The sequence below is a fragment of the Girardinichthys multiradiatus genome, chromosome 3, assembly GCF_021462225.1.
Source record: "Girardinichthys multiradiatus isolate DD_20200921_A chromosome 3, DD_fGirMul_XY1, whole genome shotgun sequence".
NCBI lineage: Eukaryota > Metazoa > Chordata > Actinopteri > Cyprinodontiformes > Goodeidae > Girardinichthys > Girardinichthys multiradiatus.
The window spans coordinates 32,794,234-32,816,356 of NC_061796.1; the positions used below are offsets into that span (position 1 = coordinate 32,794,234).

General features: G+C 38.0%; 1 protein-coding gene across 9 annotated transcripts in view; it reads left to right on the forward strand.

Annotated features, from left to right (window-relative positions):
• grik5 (glutamate receptor, ionotropic, kainate 5) overlaps positions 1-22,123 on the forward strand; it is a 157,305-nt gene that overhangs the window by 133,118 nt on the left and 2,064 nt on the right. For 6 of the 9 annotated variants that reach the window (XM_047361259.1, XM_047361260.1, XM_047361256.1 and 3 more), the window contains 7 exons: positions 222-335; positions 792-901; positions 1,142-1,315; positions 6,027-6,192; positions 9,377-9,602; positions 17,487-17,615; positions 19,431-19,597. In XM_047361259.1, coding sequence (XP_047217215.1) covers positions 222-335; positions 792-901; positions 1,142-1,315; positions 6,027-6,192; positions 9,377-9,602; positions 17,487-17,615; positions 19,431-19,597 — 1,086 coding nt within the window. Of the gene's footprint in view, positions 1-221; positions 336-791; positions 902-1,141; positions 1,316-6,026; positions 6,193-9,376; positions 9,603-17,486; positions 17,616-19,430; positions 19,598-20,116; positions 20,154-22,123 lie in introns of all 9 variants that reach the window. The other 3 variants (XM_047361264.1, XM_047361265.1, XM_047361262.1) reach the window with 3 other exon arrangements.

Genomic DNA, 22,123 nt, shown 5'->3' on the forward strand with positions numbered 1-22,123 from the left:
TTGTTACCCAAAATCCCAATTAAATACAGTGGCGCATGTAGCTGATACATGGTAACATGCAAAAAAAGTTGAAGTGTTATGAATAGGTTTGCAAGGCTTTTGTGTCTTATTTTGTTTCTGCTGACCACTTTCTGTCCTCTTTCTCATCTCCTACGCTGCCTCCATCTTCTGCTCACCCCTGCTGCTATCTACCCACAAACATATCTGTGTCAATCCTCCAGAAAGCTGACCTGGCTGTGGCGGGCTTCACCATCACATCAGAGAGAGAGAAAGTTATCGACTTCTCTAAGCCGTTCATGACCCTGGGGATCAGCATCTTGTACCGAGTTCAGTTGGTGAGGGTGTTATCTCAGGCTGTTGGGCACCTGTTGACTAACACTTTAGATCTTGTGCTGGATTGGATATGTTTTTAAGCCCTTATATTGATGCAATAGATGACAGCCTACACTTGTTGAAACTGTGTTGAACCCTTTGATTGTATTAGTGTAAGTCCTCAGTGAAGTTTAGAGTAGGAATATATTTTTGCTCAGTAAGTCAAAACTGTGTAACAAGGGCAGCTTTACATTGCTAATGAGGTTTTGGGTCCACGCCAGGTATGCTCTGGCAGAAATCATTGTGGATCGAAGCATTACCGTTTCAAAACACTGCAAACGCTGTATTGAAACTCTGGGGGGGACACTGCCCCCCTGTGGTGCAAAGTAGACAAATTTTATAACAGTTTCTGTCTCTATTTTTCTCTAGTTTTCTCATCTATCTTTGTCTTCTCTTCTTCTTTTTTCACTGTGTTTTAGGGTCGGAAGCCAGGTTACTTCTCTTTCCTGGATCCATTCTCTCCAGCTGTCTGGCTCTTCATGTTACTCGCCTACCTGGCTGTCAGCTGTGTGCTCTTCCTGGCAGCAAGGTCAGTCCATTACATCACACACTGCACTGATTGTCTGCAGCTCACATCTGAGCTCTCTTGCCATTTATGTTGTTAAACACAAGCGACTTGTCATATATCATTTTTTTTCCCTGGACATGTCCCCTCACACAGCTTGACAGAGGTCGTATGACTGATTGGCTTGTTTAAACGACAGAGGTGCATCACAATGTTACAGTTTGTCCTCAAAGTTGCTTCAATGGACTCACGCTTTCTCACCAGGTTAAGCCCTTATGAGTGGTACAACCCTCACCCATGTCTGCGGGAGCGCAGGGACATGCTGGAGAACCAGTACACACTGGGAAACAGCCTGTGGTTCCCCATCGGCGGCTTCATGCAGCAGGGATCAGAGATAATGCCCAGAGCCTTGTCCACTAGATGTGTCAGCGGTGTGTGGTAAGTTAGAGAGCACTTGAGCTGTTCATGTCCCTGGCAGTTTAACGCTTCCCATCATCTTAGAAATTTGTTTTACAGTGTCTTGAATTTTCAATGTTCGACCTTGACTTTGTAAAAATACGTTTGTGCTGCTTTTAGTTTTCCCTGTGCACATCTGAAATATGAGATTGAAGACATGCAAGGTGTGTGCTGTGACTGAGTCTCAAACCTAATAAGCGGGAATGAAGCAGACAATTTCACCACTTTATGGTTCTAAGAAGCCAGATGTGTTTACATTTTAGTCTTTTTACTACTAATTGAAAAGGCTTTACTGTGTTTAATATAACGGGAAGACATATTCAAAATGACCAGTATCTTTCCTTTCAAGCAGCTTTTTTGTTGCATATTTATTGGATTTTGCAAACGTGGACTTGGGATTTAGGGTAAATAGCTGACACAAAGGTTTATTTTTCTGAGTGTCCATATTTCATGCAAACAATACAAATGCAGAGCTAGCAAAAATCAAAAACTTGATGATGCTCCTGAAACAACTTTGAAAGACATGTGCTAAGAAAGAAAAAGTTTATACGAGCAAAGGAGATACAGAGAAGAAGACAGGAACAGCAGATCACACAGAGTTGAGTGAGATAGGGAAAATTAAGAATGTGCTGGGTACATGATGTTTTTTTTTATTTAAGTTGGTAGGTAAGCAAAGACATCCAGTTTCTACAAGGTTATGTGTGTAACACCTCTGAAATATTTCACAACTGTTTTTACAAAGTATCTAAATGTTCAGAGCACTGATTTACAGCAATGTTACTGATTTCTTTTACTGAGAAAACATCTTAATTTAAAAGGTATTTCATCAGTTTTAGATTGTTTATCTAAGGTATTTATAAAGTGTGTGAAAAGCATATGTCCAGGAAATGTCCTATGTACTATATTGCCAAAATAAGTCTTGTCTGCCATCACACACATACATTTAAGTGCCCTCCCATTCTTAATATGTAGGGTTTATTATGATATTGGTCCACCCTTTGCAGCTTTAACACCTTCAACTTTTCTGGAAAGGATTTTTACAAGGTTTAAGAATATTTTTCTGAGAATGTCTGACTAGTCCTCCTGGAGAGCATTTGTGAGATCAGACACTGATGTTGTATGTGAATGCCTAGCCCACAGTCTCTATGGACCTTGCTTTGTGTAGAGGCCATTCCCAAACTATTCTCAAAAAGTTGGGAGCATGAAATTGTCCAAAACGTCTGGGTATTGTTGGACCAGTTGTTTGCTGAATATTGGACCATTTGCACGTTGTTGGACGCCACTATGCCTTTCCAACGTCATCGGCCATTTTGTACCGCAGGATAATCTGTCCTACAAAACTCAGCGGCCACTGCGGCTGATATGACGGGACCGTCCCAGGTCTGACGTCACAGGAGGCAATATAGGAAGGCGAACGTTTGAAAGAAGCGCTTTTCACGTTGGATACCGGACCAACATCTGAAGCATCTCTCTCTGAAGAAGACGAGGTCCCATGTGGAGTCTTCATTTATTCTCCTTCGTTGGCCAACGAAAAATTCATGAAAGAGGTTTCTGGAATGAGAAGGCCAGAAATTTCACTTTTCCGATCGAAGACGTGAGTTTAACACGTAACCAAAACCACGGAGTTTCAAGGAGACGCAACTTTCCCTCCTTACTTGGTTCTAGTTGACTGCTGACGGTCAGATCATATTTTTCCTTTTCACCAAGGAGGCCAAAGGACGAAGACTGACCGCTCTTTCCGAAGTTAACTGTGGACGCATGTTAACTTCCAACTTTCCCCCTCCTCCTCTCTCCCTCTGCTCAGAAGGAAGACGTCAACAAAGTAAAACTTATCCTTTTATTTTTATTTATTTATTAGGAATAGCGTGGGCAGGATAGAGTAGGAGGTTTTATTGCGATTAGAGTCGCCGTTTAGAGTCTAATGTGTTCTGAATTGTATGTGCATGCCATTGTTTTGAAACTTGCTGGTACTGTCGGAGGCCGCCGTGTCTCGCAAGTGTGTCTTTACCATGTGAACACCTGCGCGCAGGTGCGCTGTGAAACTGGACCGCTATAATAACCTTATGGTGAAAATCAACCATTTTCTTTGTCTTAAACTTCATGTTTTACTGGTTTGCCGCCAAAAGGGTTTATGATCCTTTGTGTGGGCTGAGTTTTACAACCTTGCTGGGGGAAGGTTTATGACTGACCGTGTCCCGCTGAGCTACACTTTGGGAGGGGCGCACCCAAAGCTTCGTTCAACCATATTCCCCTTTTATTTTGCCATAACTGCCATAACTGCTGGTTTGACCTCATACACACCCACTGCTGTTTTTTTTTTTTTTTTGTTTAGTTAGATATTTTGCCCTTTTTGTGTAGAACTTTGCATGTTTGAGTAGGTGAAGATTATTAAATCGGAGGAGTCGATTGTATCAGGCTGTGATTTAATAAATATTCACATAGATAAAGAGAAGGCGTTTTGTGTTTATTTTGTGCAACTATGATTTGTCAGTCACAATAAGGTTAAAGTTCCACACGTTTCGGCAGAAACGGTTGATTAAACAGTGACATCTCTGGTAATAGTTACCAATTATTTCTGAGTATTTAACGTTTGTAATTATCAAAGGCGTTGAGCCACAATTACAACACCAGAGGACATCTCTGGCTTCAATTCATAAATGAGGATTTTGGTTAACAAATTAATTTTGTCAAATTATGTTTGGTAATTATAATTCTGGGCGGTGCTGGTGGTGTAGGGGCGAAAGCACGCAACCATATACAGAGGCTACAGTCCTCGAATGGCGGCTGTCCCGGGTTCGAGTCCCGGACCCAGCGACATTTACGATGTCCAGGGTGTACCCTGCCTCTTGCCCATAGACTGCTGGAGATAGGCACCAGCTTCCCCGTGACCCACTATGGAATAAGCAGTAGAAAATTACTGACTGACTGAATTATAATTCTTGATAAATATTAATCAATAATCATAATTCCAACAGTATGCTGAAGCAGTAAGAGCTATTTTCACTGGAACTGACGGGCAGAGCCCAATTCCTGAAAGGATGTTGCTTTCAAAACTCTTTATGAGCATAGTTATGTAGCTTAACATACATGATATGAGATAAATAAGGTTATCTGTAAAGTCACAGAAGATCTGCACGTTGACATTCAGCGATAAAAGCACCTGACGACTTGCTGGAAGAATGTTTTTCACACCACTATTGTGTACAATGTACTGTGTAATTGAACATGCGACACACTGCTTTAGGGCACTTATTCTTGTCATGTCATTGACATGAGGCATTTTAAATTATGGTTATTTCTGTTATGTTATTACGGTAAGGTATTACCCTAAAAGCAGTCAGAATAAACCGTAGATGTGAAGCTTTCCTATATGGCATCCTATCATCCACTATTTAGCAAAATGTTCAGTTATGACAGAGCATCTGTTGTCATGGAAGAAAACACTATTGAGTTTTTAAACATTTTCTGCTGGAAAAAAAACTAACAAAACAAACAAAACAAAAAAACATTGGAAGTGTTGGGTTCAGACTGCTCACCTAAAGCAGATAAGTGTCCAAGGGAAGCATTCCTGGAAACATTTTAAGTTTGTTCACACTTGCACTGTCTGGAAGTGATCTGATTGTGCAGGATGGATGTTGGTGCCAGATGTGAATGGGTTTCTGTTTAGTATAATATATAACACTCGGGGACCTAGTGACATATGCTGCCAACCTTAATTTTTTAGTCTAGTAATGTTAGCGCATTACACTACTTAAACAAATATGCCAAAATATGACTTAGGCAATTATGCTATGAGGCCAATAATATATTCTCCATTCATGTACGCCATACATCTCTAATTCTACTGATAATTGTGGGCTCATCAGCTGAGGTTTTTTTGTGTAGTTTGTGTGGCTTTGGATAGCCATAGGCGTAGGGTTTCTGTTGGCTGTACATGTTGGCTGGATGTAGTCCCTCTGAACTCTGTTGGCTGCTGCATGCATTTGTTCAAGGGCTGCTACTCTTTGTAAATTATGGTTTCCCCTGGTTATTTACCATGAATATACTGATCCCGGATGAGCCCCCAATAAACATAAGTGTCCTGATCTGCCAACAAAACTAATCTAAGAAACAAAAAATTACATTGTATCTGAATTTATTTACAGTTAAATGTTCTTATTATGCAGAATGCTTTGTATTTATTTCATTTTGTTATTTATATAGTAAAATGCTATTAAGCTGATATTAGCTTGGTAATTAGTCAAGCTTTGTGCTCAGGTAGCAAGCCTGCTTTACAGAAATGACGCTCTTAGCTTCACTGCTGTACCTTCAAAAAAGGTGCTATCTTAATTGAAGTGATGCGTGGTGCTGTTTTATGCGTAATGTAATGACTTTCCAAACAGATATCTTTGTCTTTCTTGTTTGCAAAATAAATCTATTATTGTGACTGGCAGAGCACATAAACAGGTGATGAAGGGTCAAGAAGAGCAATGCCCAAACTTTAGAAATGGTATGACAGTAACATTGTTTTTCAAATTTTAGATCTTTGCTATACTGTTATACCAGAAATAGGCCATTGCCAAGATAGGTAATTTCCCAGCTCGACAATGAGAATATCTGCAGGCATCATAACAAGTAATCTTGTATGTAATTCATACAAGATGACAGAGGACCTACAGTACCTAATCTCTCTCCATTTTCTATCCCCTTTCAGGTGGGCGTTCACGCTGATTATCATCTCTTCCTACACGGCCAATTTAGCAGCCTTCCTGACCGTTCAGAGGATGGAGGTTCCCATCGAGTCTCCAGATGATTTGGCTGACCAGACCAACATTGAGTATGGCACCATTCATGGAGGGAGCACCATGACTTTCTTCATGGTAAAACTATCCTCAGCAGCGTCTGTGGATTCATGAATAGTTCTTTGCTTGTATTGCAGATGCACTGCATAAGCTTGATTTCTTTTAGGTCTGACTTGCCGATTTTAATTTCTTTCTAAGGATCATTGCACAGTCAAAGTAAGCTTTGTTTTAACATAAATTAACCACAAAAGTGAAAAATGTACAACAGGTTCTTTAATGGAAGCGGTAGTTTTGAATCCCACAGAAAATAAAGGAATCAGAAGAATATTCTTATTATATGCTTCAACGCTTGTTTTTACATCTTGTTTTTTGAGGTTTACCAAACTTGAAATAAAGTGCATCAAAGAACAGTATTTGCTAACCGGTTTACACACCGCTAATTTGCATCAATGTGATCGTGTTGTGGCTTTCTTTCTGTTTTTAGTGAACTTTACAGAGTCACTGTGTCGCTTTTATTGCATTTTTCAAAGTGTTTGTGTGTGTATTCAGACTTTAGCTTGCATGCTGCTGGTTGAGTGGATGTTTGTCGTGACATTTCCTCTGAGCTTCTGTGTGCTCTTCTTTATGGCTTCTTGTATTAGGTGGGTGACTGCCCGTGTTTGCTTTATGACAGCGCTTCAGGCGTCTGATTTGACATCTGTGTTTGTCAAGGTGTTTTTTCCTATGTGTGATGTTGGTGTGTTAGCCTTTGAGAATGTGTGTAGGTGAGAGCTTAAAAATATATATTTATGTGCATTTAAGGGAAGTGACTACAGGACAAGTGGTGTTTGTTTTTCCTTTTTGTCCCTGCTGAAGATAGAATAGAGCATTCTGTGTTTGTCTACATAAGCTGGTTTCATTGTTACAGTACATTACCCCACTCAGTGTCTGATCCACAGAAACATACAAAACATGCACGCATTATTACACACAGATGTTACCCTCTACCCTCTTGCTTTTTCTCACTTTTACAGGTACAATAGTTTAAAACACATACATATAAGATAGTCTATCTGCCATGAAAAACACAAAATGCCAAAAAAAGATTAAGATTGTTTGGTCACATAACATCTGGTATTTTTATGTGATAGACCAACTTAGATTAGTGCACCAATGTGAAGTGGAAGAACTGCAGGTATTTTTGAAAACACCCCTACCAGCCTTGTATATCCAGAGAGTGACATGATGGTCCACCCTTCTTTGCAACATAGTCTAGTGGACATCACATCACTCTTGCCACAGATTCTCAATTGGACTTTGACTGGGCCATTTTAACTCATGAAATTGCTTTGATTTACACTAGTCTATTGCTGCTCTGTCTGTTTATGGTCATTGTCCTGCTGGAAGGTGAACCTCTCCTATAGTCTAGTTTAGCTCTATGTTTATTTACATTTATCCATTTTGAACAGCTTCCCTGTCCCTGCTTAAGAAAAGCATCCTCACATTATGATGCTGCCATCACCGTTTTTCACTGAGGTCATGGTCTGTTGCATGTGGTAGTTTTCTAACACACATGATGTTTGCATGTAGGTGAAAAGTTATATTTTCCTTATCTCACCAGAACACCTTCTTCCACATGCTGCAAACAGGACTTTCTGTTTGCTTTCTTGGAGTAATGGCTTTTCTTGCTTCCAGATTTTGAGGAGTGCATGTCTTTGTCCCCTTAATGACTTGTGGAAAACTGTGGAGGGGAGTTATTTCGGCTTTCTTTTAACAATTCAACCTCGCTATTCTTCCATAAAGGGCAGATTTGTGGCATACACAACTTAAAGTGGTCTTGCCAACCGATTTTCCTTCCTGAACTGTTGATATCTGCAGCTCTTCCAGACTTACCATTAAGCACTTGGCTGCCTCTGTGATTATTGCTCTCCTTACCTTACTTTTCAGTTTAGGTGGACGGCCATGTCTTGGTAGGTTTTCAGTTGTGTGATATTCTTCCCATTTTCAGATAGACTGAACAGTGCTTCAATATCCCAAAACTTTAAATATTGTTTGATAACCTAACCCTGCATAACATTTTTCTACAGCTTATTCAACTCAGACATTTATTTGCTAAATATTTTTAAAACTATTCTACTTCCACTTTATAGTTATGCACGACTTTGTGTTGCTCTTTGTCAAAGAATACCTAATAAAATACATGAGGTTTGCGGTATTTACAGTATATGATATGAGAGACTGTTAAAAGGTTAAATGGGATCTATGGCTTTTGCAAGGCGCTTTATCTATTATAGTACATGAAGTTCAGGTTTATCAGAAAAACCCTTTCAGAGACCAAAAAACAGAAAAAAGAGATTTTTTTTTATTTTTTTAGATTAGTTAAAAACAAATCAAATATATTTCCATGAGAAAGTCTAATTTCCATTCTTGTCCCACACATGACTGACAAAACTTAATCAGAGAGGCAACACTAGCAACAATATAATTAATAATTAACTGCATAAAAGGAATGTTTATAGGCTTAACATTTAATTTCTTTTTAAAATGATATAAAAAATCAGTGTTGTCAGTGTAATCATCGTTTCACTGTAAACCCAGCAGATGGCAATTTTAGGAACAGAGGCAAGAAGTGTAAGAGCAACAGTTACAGAACAAGTGATCTGATTGGTTATTATTCAGCAGTGCAGCAGTGACACGCTGATGCTGGCAACTAGCCTGCATCTCATGTTTCCTCAGAACCCTCTTGGAGAGAAAAAATTAAATCTAATAGTTACTCGTGCTTCCTCTGATTGACTTGTCGTGGGTCTTTTTATTTACTTATTCTCCTGGTTTATGTCTTCAGATGTTAGGCAAATCTTTTTTTCTCTAAATACATTAATGTTGTTTTCAGACTCCCCATAGGGAACAACACACCTTAAAAGTGTCTTGGTGTGTAGTTGCTGACATGCTGCAGTATAGTAAAATATCAGGATGTGGCAGGCTGCAAACCAGCAGAAAACGTCTTTGTGTTTCAGACTTACTGTGCCATCCAACTGAGTCAGAAACAAATGTTCCCTATACAGTATTTCCACTTATCTTTTGTCTTGTTTGCCTTATATATTTTATTCGGGTTATAATAAATAACCCTGGATATTCTGTACTGTATACTTACCTTTCTCTTTATATCCAGGATGCATTTCTTTTATTCTATGTTCTTCATATTTTTCCTTCACAGACATTTAATGCATATTTTAGGCAAGCTCATACAAACAATTCCCACTCTTACATTCCTATTTCCCTGCAGAACTCGCGGTACCAGACATACCAGCGTATGTGGAACTACATGAACTGCAAACTGCCCAGCGTATTTGTGAAAAGCACAGAGGAGGGCATCGCACGTGTACTCAACTCCAAGTACGCCTTCCTGATGGAGAGCACTATGAACGAGTACTACCGTGGCCTCAACTGTAACCTCACTCAGATAGGAGGACTGCTGGACACCAAGGGCTATGGCATCGGCATGCCGCTGGGTGAGCATGTTACAAAATCTGCTTTCAAAAATGCACAAAGATCCATCATGTAAAGACAATGGGGGAATGATAATTTATCAAATTAGAGTGCAGGGTTTAAATGTCATTTTGAGTAAAAAACATAAATTAGGTCAGTGTTTTTCAACCCAGGTGCTCAAGGCACACTGTCCTGCATGTTTTAGATGTTTCCCTGCTTCAGCACACCTGATTTCAGTTGATGGCTGATTACCAGGCTTTTGCTGAACTGCAATTATCTGAATCAGGTGTGTTAAAGCAGGGAAACTTCCAAAACATGCAGGGCAGTGTGCCTTGAGGACCAGGGTTGAAAAGCACTGACCTAGGTAATATAAAGAAAAAAGAGCATCATAGAAATATAAAATCAAATGGCAGAATATTGCAGAAATATGAAAACTTAATTAATTAGTTTTTAGTCATTTAATTATGTATAAATCAATAAATATATAATTCTTAGTATTTTTTAAATATTAAAATAATGTTCAATTTTTCTGTTTTATAATGGCATTTATGTATTTTGTTTCATTTTTCCTTACTTCCCATTTGCGTTTTTTATTTTACTAGTGTCTTTCTGTTCAGTCCTGTGCTTTTATGCCTCCTCTTCAGTATTTGTACTTTGCCTTGGCTATTCACCAAATCTGTTTTTGGAACAATATGATTCCAAAATGAGCATTACTGCAGCATAGTCTTTACTCCTACTATGCCTATATAACCTCAGTTAACATTTTAGATTGTGGTGAGACAATTATGGGCTCTCACTGCCATACTAAAATAGCTCATACATGAAATAAAAGCAGACACAAACAGTGGTAATAATTGAGACATAGACAAATTTGAAAGGAAACTGGGCAAAAAGTGTTATAATAAATAAACAAGTGCTTTACAAAAATAAAAATGTAAATATGGGAACAACTGAACATTTACGTTTTGTTGCACATGGATGGCGTTCATTAGTTTTTACTTTTTGTACTATGTTTCAGACATGAGCTTGAGTTTTTTCAATGTACATTGTATGTATTTTTGGTTATTTCTTTGTTTTTTGGAATTGTATTATTGTTTTAATTAATACTGTATTTATTTATAAATGGACATTTACTTAGCAATACACAATATATTAAAAAACATACCATATAGCACAATCAACAAATACTGGCACACCCCGGATAAGATGTGAAATAAATCTTGAAATAAATTAATCTTTTATTGCAGTAAATATTAGAAAAATGTAATCTACAATTTACTTTTGGGAAAACATCCCCCCTTTTTGTTTTTACTGAAAAGCTAATTTTTGGCAATTCCCATGACATACACCCATTCAATAAGTTAGAATATTGTTGAAAGTTATTTTATTTTAATAATTTAGCTCACTAACTGAAACACATTTTATCGATTAACTGCACCCAGACTGATGTTTTCAAGCCTTTATTTCTGTTAATTATGAGGATTTTCTGCTACACCTAAGAAAACCATGACATTTAAGATTAGAATATTAGTTCAGACCAATAAAAAAAGCCTTTTCTAATATGGAAATGTCTGCTCTTTGAAAGAAAATGTTTCATAAATGCTTAAAGGTTGTTATTTTCAAAAAATACTCTTAATCTGACAAACAATCCTCACTGGAACACATTTTGTAATTTATTGAATATGACTGTAAATATAGCAGAAACATTTTTTATGTTACTACTTTACGTTGTGGAGCGCCGAGGCACTTTTAATTATGGCTTTCCTAGAGTATAGTTTGACATAACATAGAGGCCCATTTCTATTAGCCACTCTCCAAATGGGAAAGTTAAGAAAACATACAATTCAACTTAGGCAGATTTGTTTTGAATTTCAAGAAATGGCTCAACAATGAAAGCTACACACCTGTACTTGCTCATATCTACAGTCAGAGCAATAATAAAGTAAAATCAGCTGGGACTGTGACAAACAAGGCAGGAAGAGTATCCAAGCCAATTTTGCCTCCATGCAGTGAGGAAGATGTGAGGGATGTAAAAGAGATCTCACTGTTAGAAAACTGCAGCAAAGATGTCTTGGAATCAATAAGTCAACACAACAACTATTTTAAAGGCTTTTGTACAAACCTGTATGTTTAGCTTACATTAGATTTAAATTTGAAATATGATTCATAATTTTGTAAATATGAATCTGAGAATATTATTTAATAATTAATATTAATATTTTATCAAATAATATTTCAGTCTGTTAAGGGTTGTCCTGTGAATACCAGCCCATTAAGACGATGGTATTAGGACAAAATAGAAAGGTGTGAGACGAGCTCTGACATTATTGAGCAGCATAAACTCTGCACACACATGGAATGAATTCACACAATTTCTTAAAGTACAAGAATTTATTAACAAAAATAAGTCAACTCAAAGTCAAACATATTTCAATTAACAAACTCTTTACTATGCTAAAACAATCCAACTAAACTACCAAGCAGAATTAAAGAATAACAAAGACTAATGGACTATGTACAATATAAACAAGTTGATTAAAGATGATTGGAAATCATGACCAAAAAGAGTGATGCAACATTACCATGCAATGTTTATGTTTGAGAACCAAGGATTATCTTGAAGAATCTGGAAATTAAGTTAAGTTAGTCTTGGAACCAACTTAGGGAATAATCAGCAACATCTAGACAACCCTTCACAATGCAAGATCAGATCAAATATAATTTTAATAAAATAATGTTTTAAATAATGATCTGCTGAATAAAACCAACCTCCTGGATGACTAATTCTCAACGGTGTCTAATTAACTGCCTTAATTTATTGAAATAATATTTGAAGAAATATTATTAAGGGAGTATTTTGGAAAAGAACCAAATCTTTCTGGAGAAATGGGGCTTAATGGTGTTTACTTAGTTATCAAATCTAGTAAATGATGTTCAGGGACTATTATTCACTAGCTTGAAAACCAACAACCTTTCTTTTGAATAGTCTTTAGTAGCACATGTTCTCTACCGGTTAGCTGTTAAGCTAACAAGGAAGCGGATAGCTTAGCACCAGAATCAACACATACCTTTAAAATACCAGGATTAAAAAAAGGGTTAAAATGCATAAGCGCGGACGGCGTGTTATGAGCAATGTTCTGGTTAAAATCACCCTTTAAATAAAGTTTATCTTAACTTTAAAACATACAAAGAACACAGAACCGGCACGTGCCGTAGCTAGCCTACTAGCACTAAGATAGCCAGGTTCCACAAAACAAAACTTCATAGAATGAAAACGTTCAGATTATTTCATCCTAACTGTTAATCTGCCCAAACCTAACCTCTGACCATGGTGAGGGAATGTTGTCCAAGGGCGAAGTTTGAAGAAGGTATCCACAGTCAACAAGCGGTTAGTTTGGTAGCTAACCTCTGCGTTCGCTCTGTGAACAAAAGAGTTAGCTCCGGAGAGCTGGCGGCTCGTCCTGTCCACTGCGGTTTCTGCCGTCTTCCTTCAGGCCGGGGCTTTTCTCGAACACCAACAGTATTTCATTCTACTTAACTTTGCATATGAACGATGATCGTATGGCTTTGGATCCAGTTGAATTTATGTATTTTTGCCAGCAAAAGACATCAGCGCGCTTTCCTCCCCTATCCGGTCCCTCTGGAAGGCCGCGTGGAAGAGCGATATGTGGGAAGGGTGGGGGTCTTATACGGAAGTGGCATCATGGGAAGTCCTCTGCTACCCCCCTTTTCCCCTTCGAAGTTTTAATGTTGAAATCCATGGCTGTAGGTCCCAACAATATTGATGTTAATGGATAAATTAAGAAATGCCAGGATCAATATTCTGAGCTTCCTCCGTAGGGTGGCCGGGCACTCCCTTAGAGATAGGATGAGGAGCTCGGCCATCCGGGAGAGGTTCGGAGTAGAGCCGCTGATCCTCGAAATCAAGAGGAGCCAGTTGAGGTGGCTCGGGCATCTATACCGGATGCCTCCTGGACGCCTTCCTCGGGAGGTGTTCCAGGCACGTCCCACCGGGAAGAGGCCCAGGGGACGGCCCAGGACACGCTGGAGGGACTATGTCTCTCGGCTGGCCTGGGAACGCCTTGGGCTCCACCCGGAGGAGCTGGAGGAGGTGTCTGGGGAGAAGGACGTCTGGGCGTCTCTGCTGAGACTGCTGTCCCCGCGACCCGGTCCCAGATAAGCGGAAGACGACGAGTACGAGTATGAGGATCAATTTTTGTAATGCTAATTGGTTTAGACCAAAACGTGGTTTCTGCAAGCTACGCTGTGTAACTCACAGAGGGACGAGGAAAAAAATAAAACCATTGTATGAAATCTATAAAATAGAAAAAAAGATTTTCTTTTTCTAAGCATATTTAATCGCAGTATTATTTACCTGCACAGTAACTCCAATAAATTTCAAAAATGTTCTTATGTCTCTTAGTAGGCAGAAGATCACATTTCACATCCACAATTCAATGCCTTAAACTTTCCAAACAAACAAAAGGGTCGAATATGATACATTAACAACTGAACAACTGTCTAAAAAGAAACACATCAAGATGCTCTCATGAATTAATGAGTGTGTGAGCAAGCCTCTTAAAGATTTCTAAAAGAGGCAGCATAAACATGAAGGATTAAGGGGTCTATTCAGGCTTCAAAGGCTACAATCACCTTATGCATTTTTTCCTCTACTAACACGCTTGTGGCTTAAAGGTCACGGATACATCTGTCATGTCTCTGATTAGACTAATGACACATCAATAAAGTATTGAAATTTTTTGTCAGTTTAATGCCACACAACCTTCAAAGTATTTTCTTTGTAACCCTGCTGAGCTTTGCAGTATCTGTGCTGCAGCTTGTAAAGCAAACTGACAGTGTTGCAGCATGAGTTTGTTAGTATAAAAGTGTATTTATTTAGAAATTTACTGTAGGCTTTTAAAGTTTTAAAGAATTATAGACAGAAAAACTACACATTTAATTTAGATTGTAAAAAAAGAGCTATGTTTTCCATTATTCTGGACACATGAATTTTGTTTTGTTCGGTTTTGTTGGAAATGAAAAGAAGCAGTTTGCCATGGGATGTTTGTTATAGATTTTACATCAGTTCATTCCCATCTTGGGGACAATTCACGATTTTGGATACAGAAAGAAAATGAACATAAAATCTATACTAAAAAAATCTGTTACAATTACAGTTAAAAATCTAAATCTTTCAAGATAAAACTCTGAGATTGCCTTAATGTGCACACCCTTAAGCTGACACACACATCTTTTTGGGCATAGGTGTATCAGCATGCCACATCTTAACCTGAAAATATATGCCCGCCCTTCTTTGCAAAAAGCTCAAAATCTGTCAAATTCTGAGACATCTCCTTTGCTCAGCCCTCTTCAGGTCATAGCTCAAATTTTCAATTTAATTCAGGTCTGGGGTCTAATTGAGTCAATTCAAAACTTAATATCCTTTTATTGTTTTGGATCATTCTCATACAGAAAGTTGCTCTTCCTCTTCTGCTTTCCTATTAAGCCTGAACGTTTTGTGGCGACATCCCATGGCATTTAGAACTGTTTATATGTCACTTCACCCTCACTATGTTCCCAGTATCACCTGAAGAAAAACAGCCCCAGAGCATGATGCTGCCACCACCATGCTTCACTGTGGGCTTGGTGTTTTTTTTGCCAAGCATACATTTTGGAATTATATTCAAAAAGTTCAAGCTTGGTTTCTTCAGGCCGTAATATTCTAAACATGCTTTGGGACACTTCAAATGTATTTCTTTCTTTATCAGATCATGCTTCTGTCTTGCCACCCTACCCTATCATCCACACATATTACCAATGCAGTAGGCTGTTGTCACAGCTACTACACAGTCAGTCTTGTCAGTAATTTCTCCAGCTTCATTAATGTTGCTGTAGGTCTCTTGGGACTTTCACTGACCAGTTTTCTTCTTGGCTTTTCATTAACTTTGAGTGATGTGCAGTTTTTGATAAAGTCACTGTTGTGCCATTAATTTTATTAACTTGATAATTACTCTCTTTACTATGCTGCATGGTACATGTAATGACTTCAAAATTCATTTGAATCCTTTTCCTGACTGATACTGTTTGTCAATGAAACTACAGATTGAAATCTCACGGCAGACCATGGGTTTTGTTGTCAATTGTAAACAATAAAAAGGTTCTAAGTCACATTACAGATGAAAAAAACAGGCATTTTAACATGGGTGTGTAAACCTTTTAGGACCACTGTAATTACCGGGGCATCCAGATAATAAATGCAGCCGGATGGACATTCTGAAATTTTAAATGCCAACTCTGCTGGGACATTTTCCACTTTGTACAATTTCACAATGACCTTCTCCGTAATATATCTCAATGTTGCCATTCCTCAGAGAAGTTATGAACTCCTGCTATCTTGAATCAGCCAAGGACTCAGTCATTATTCCAGAAGCTATTTACAGTTGAGAGTAAAGTAGGTCACCTATAGCCCCAGTGAACTCACTGAGAAACGGATTGGGGGACAATCTGCCCAACCAGTTAACAGCTGGTGAGGAAGTGGCACAGAGTGACTGAACATTTCCAACAAAGGACAGAGTGTTAGAAAACGTGCCTGACAGGGATTAATCCCACATCTATCGCTGAAAACTTTACCAACAAAAAGAACGAGGAGCAGGATTAAAAACCTATGAGAAAGACAGAAACCTGAGATCAAAAATGCTAAACAGACACATGTACTTGTTGCTGATTTTTGACATTAGATCATAAAAAAAGCTTGTGTTAGAAATTATTTGATGTGGGAGTAACAAAAAGGAAGTTAATTGCTTTTCAATTCATGCCTATTTCTATTAAAGTTTTTTCACTGTCTAACCCATGAAAGTTGCGTCACCGATTTATTGGTCTATTTTGATGACGGCCCAGTCTTGACTTTCTGCTATGGATGAAGGGAGTGAAGAGAGGGATGTGAAAAAGAATTAAAGAAAAGAAGGAGAAGCATTTCTGTATTCGGAAGAAAACCACGTATCATCAATTTAAGGATATATGGTTTTCTTCAGAACTTGAGGATATTCGTGGGTATGAATACTTTTTAAGGCACTCTGGATAATTCCCATGTTTAACTTGGCCCTATAGATGGGAAATTTCAGGGAAATGTTGAGACTGTAAAGACTTGACATAAATGGGATTTTGAAACAAAGGGCAATTAGGTAATTGTCTAAAGGTATAAAGGAAATAATAAATAAAGCACAGTATTACTGTTTTATTCTTCAGAGAGCATCCTCTGTTAGAAGACAATGCTTGAGCAAATAGTCCAAACAATGCAACTCTTAGTGTTTACTTTTTACTTCAAAGAAGGTAGGTAGCTTTGAAATGTTGAATTTTACTTGTTTCAGTTATTAGTAGTTTTGACTTTGTTCATCCAACCTATTCCAATTTCCAAACAATACTTCACATTAATCTGCTGAAACAGCTGTCAGCTTTTTCATTAAGAGGGGTATGGCGTCTTAAATAAAACTTGCCACTATTATACAGAGCAAAGTGTACCGGAGTCAAAGTCCTTGTTTGTTTGTGCAAACTTGGCAATAAAGCTGATTCTGATTCATGGCTTAATACTTGCAATTTTAAGTAAAATTTCCCTTTTAATCCTCCTGCTCTGCTATGTGGATCTGTCTCGTAACACTTTGATTTCTATTTGAGCTGCAGCTGTACCCCTGTCTCTGACTCTGGATTTAATCTTGTTGTTTATCTCTAATCTTCTCCTTCTACTCACCACAGGATCACTTGTATCCACTTCAAAGCTGGATACAACAATTATGTCTTTTGTTCTTTAGTCTGCTCTCATTTCGTGTTTTTTCCATCTCCTTTTCTGAACTGTTCATTGTCCTGCACCTTTCCAGTGCTGGCTCTAATCTTGTTTCCTTGTCATCTGCCAGGATCTCCTTTCAGAGAAGAGATCACGCAGGCCATCCTCCAGCTGCATGAGAATAACAGGCTGGAGATCCTAAAGAGGAGGTGGTGGGAGGGAGGCCAGTGTCCCAAAGAGGAGGACCACCGTGCCAAGGGTGAGCTGCCTTTCTTCTCTGCTGCCTCATCCTGTCTAATGTCCCTAGAAATAGTTTCTTCACTCTTTACTAGACTGCAGCTAATGGCTGATGTCTGTCCTAATGTCACTATAAAGGGACACCAGAACAATCTAGTTTCCAAAATGTGTTCTGTTTGTCTCAGGTAGTGCGTAAGTGTTTAAGTGTGTGTAAAGTCCTAGCCAGTGTACAAGACTTTATCTCATTGGGTAAAAATAGGATGAGGATTTCTGTACTGTTAATATCAAAGCTTCTATAATTCTGTTTATGGACTAGGTGGTTTTTATTTCTCCTCTGATAATTGGCATTTCATGTGCATAAAGTCGAGACGTGAGTGAGACAGGCCAACATATCTTGTAGAAACAATGGTGAAGAGTGAACCTCCAGGGGCTCAAAAATCTAGAGATTTAGAGACAAGTGTGGGTCAAGTTCCAAAAATATGATTCCACCCGTTGCATAATGCAGGATGACTGCATTTTCTTTCAGACTCATTCCCTCTTCTGCAGACTGTCTGCTGTTATGTATAAGGCTATAAAAACAAAAACATCACATTATGAAACTTTTCCCGCTTGCTTAATTTATTTATTCAATCCATAATGGACTGTAAGGCATTTCTATATTCAAAGTCACACCAAGAAATAACCTGCTGCCTGAAATCATTCGATCTGATCGGCTGGCCCATATGAAAAACTTCCGTTTCTGATTGATGAAGACTGATATTTAACAATTTACACTATCAGTGAGTCAAAATACAGTGTTTTGTAAAAGTTACATTACAACCTGTAATTTAAATATTTTTAATCCTATTTTATGTGATAGATGTTCACAAAATAGTCTTTCTTGGTGAAGTGAAATGAGAAAAGAAAATATATAAAAAGAATTTCAAAAATAACAAAACTGAAAATTGGGCTGTGCATATGTCTCCACCCCCTTTGCTATGAAGCCTCTAAAAGGTTCTGGTGCAACCGATTACGTTCAAAAGTCACACAATTAGTGATATAAAGTCACAGGTTAGTTCTGGATTATCGGTGAGCCTGATGGTGACCCTGTAAATCACTTGGTAATTATCTGAAAAAGTTGTTAGTTTTATGCTACAAGGCTTTGATTTTTGTCTTAAAACAATTTATACCAATCATGATTTTATTCAAATTTTGAATTTAAGATACAAAATAAAAAGTGAAAAACTACATAGCAACCAAATAACTTGGGTGATTGGATACTCAAATGTCTTTATAGCATAGTTCAGGAACATGAACAGAGTACAACAATGATCTTAAAACTAAATAAGTGTTTGCTAATGCAGACCATGCCTATAATTGAAGATAAGATGGAGAAAAGTGGGAACTCTGATGTTCAGCTGGAGATCAGGGCTGCTTTCTGAGGTTGATTGAGGTGAAAGGAGAAGTAGATGTTTAAAAGATGGTGCATATAGGGTAAGTTACTCTTGTTCCTGGAAGTGGTTCAGTTGTGATTTATCTTTTAAAACCATTAATGTTTTATAATTCCACTTAAACAGAGCATGTTGCATTATATCAGACAAAGATAAACAGTTTAATGGGTATTTAATCATTTTGTTCTTCACTTTCTGGTGAATACATATGTTAACACAAACTTTCTGAAGATGAAACCCTACTTGAGAATGTTGGGTTTATTATTAAACTCTTCTCATTTGTAAACTCTGCTCTACATACTCCAATGCAAATGATAAAACCTCAGCAACAGATAAAACAGATTAAAAGGAAGAGAAATAAAATAGTGAAAAAGCATGAAACCTGATTATACTGTGGCATGCTTTAGGTCTGGGCATGGAGAACATTGGGGGCATCTTTGTGGTGCTGATCTGCGGCCTCATCATCGCTGTGTTTGTGGCCATTATGGAGTTTGTGTGGTCAACGCGCCGCTCGGCAGAGACTGATGAGGTATGCCCCCATACCTGCCTTCGCCGACCCCACAGACACACCCCAGTAGGTTCTCATGGCATCCTGCCAGCCCTTTTGATTATGTTTTCTGTGTGTGTTGTATTGTGTGCAAGAAATGGGCAGATTTTATTCCTCAGCTTCTGTCTTTATTTGTTTGTCTGTGTGTGCTCTCTAACGTTCTAGTGTTATGTGTCGATATGAGGAAAATAATTTACAAGTGTGTGACTCTGGACTGAAAAAATACAAGCAGAAAAAACACGCTGCATGGTCTTGCCTGTTTGTGTTGCTGTGCCCTTTAAGTGTTTTGTGTTTGACAGTGTGGCAGCAAGTGTTTGTGAGTTAAATCTAAGAGATTGGATAAGCAATATTGAGAAATGCCAATATTTGCTTGCTTAAAGAAGTAGAGTGATCTTTTTTCCCTGGCATTAAATGTCATGATGTATCTTCTTTTACATGCCTCACATGTACGCTGGTATTCTTCGTTTCCATTACTGGATTACTTGTCAACCATCTCACTGTGCGCCTTCTTCTATCTCTCTGCACCCCATCTCATTCGGTCATCAGTGTCTGTTCTCCAAGAACGAGTACTGTTTCTGTTTATGTGAGCACATGACCTTTTATCAAATTTTTACGACAATGATTGTCTGTGGAGTATACAGGTGGATCACAATAAATTAGATCAGTCAAAATAATTGAAGTCGTCAAAATGTTTATTTCATTATTTCAATTTAAAAAGTGAAACTCTTAGTATATAAGTTCACTGTACAAAGATTTATTTCAAGGATATGTCTTCTAATTTATTTCTGCTAATATTATTAAAAATTGCATCGATTAAAATTGGAAATTTTATTGGAAATTGAATTATTATATTAACCACGAGTCCAGTCCTCAAGAGATATTGTCCTGCAGCTTTTAGATGCATCACTTCTCCAACAACCTAGATGAAATGGCTCATTGCCACGCCTCGGTAGAGGCTCAATGACATGCTGATGAGTGAATTCAGCCATTTTAATCAGATGTGTTGGGTCAGGGATGCATCCCAAAGTTGCAGATTAGTAGCTCTCAAGGACTAGACTTGGGCACCCCTGATATAAACCCATAAAAGAACTTCAGATACAGAAATGTGCTAATTTGCATTGTTGGGTCTGGTGTCTGTTCATGACATTACTCTAAAGAATCTCTATGGGGTTTAGATCCTTGTAGTTTGCTGGCCAATCAAGCCCAGTGTAACCATGGCGATTAAATGAGGTGTAGACCTATCATACTGTGACATCACACGTCCCAGCTCCACCACTCGGTTTTCCTCTGGTTGGCAAAAGAGCCCCACGGCTGTATTAAACACGAGTGTGAAACATAAAAATCTAAGAAGTGAACGTAAAAATCCAAAACGTTGTTGTGCAAATGAATACAGAAAATTGTTTATTAAGAAATCAAATATTCATTATTTTTCTAATGAATACAAAAAAAAACAAAAAGGTGGTTGGAATAAGAAGCATTAGTTAGTAGCAAAACTGTGGCACCTTCAGATAATGCAGTGCGTGTTATCTGGTTTTTCCTACAGGCACATTTTCATTTGTTTACTTTTATCATTTGGTATGATTATGAGTTAGCCCTACATTATAGCGGTAGTGCTTGTTATGTAACATCTGTAAGTGCCAAGTTCACTGCCAATCTCCCTTGCATGAAGTAGACCCCTGATCAGAGGGTGTGGAGTTGGTTAAGGGGAATACAGTATATGTTGTTTACTGGTAAAGGAGGATATATACACACAGCTAATCTTTTATTCAAGGAGTTTCAATTGAGTTTTTTCGATTACACAAACTTATTGCTTATTACTTATGCTTATTAAGCATCAGCTTAATAGCTCTGTTTGTCATGAAAATAATTAACACTGGAACATTAAATCTAAACAACTCTGCAAACCAACTTACCAAGCTTTTCAGTCACTTTGCGCTCTGATGGCAAATTGATCCGTGGTAGCAAGGCAGTCATTGACTCATGAAGCTGGTTAGATATTGTCCGAGATTGTTTTCATGAAAATGTGTTTTCTTGAAGGAACATGTTCACTTTCATAGTCTCCTCTCACGGGTAGAGGATAAAATAATGAAAGGTTTGACACAAAACCTTTTCCCACTTGCTGAGCACATTCCCTAGTACTTTTACAACTCTAAATATGGACCTGGAAATATTTAATAGTTGATTTATCACAATATTCTTTACATTCAATGGTCATTTTTTTCCTTGTTTCAGCTAAGCTTTGCATTGTGCATGCATGGAAATTCAGAAAGTAAACATAAAGCAAACAAAAACTTGCAATTATTCTATTGGTACATCTGGTAGTGTGGACAGGTAACACTTTCATAAGCTAATCAGCAGAGAGAAACAAAGTTTAATAAAAAAGACATCACTCTGAGTTAACTAATCTACTGTATATATTTTTCACTTTTTGAACTGACTTACTGAAATAAAATTAAATATTTCAATGATATACTAATTTACAGAGATGCAGTTGTATGTACATTCATCATGTGTTCAAATAACAGTAGCCATGCTGTTTGAAGGATGAAAGAG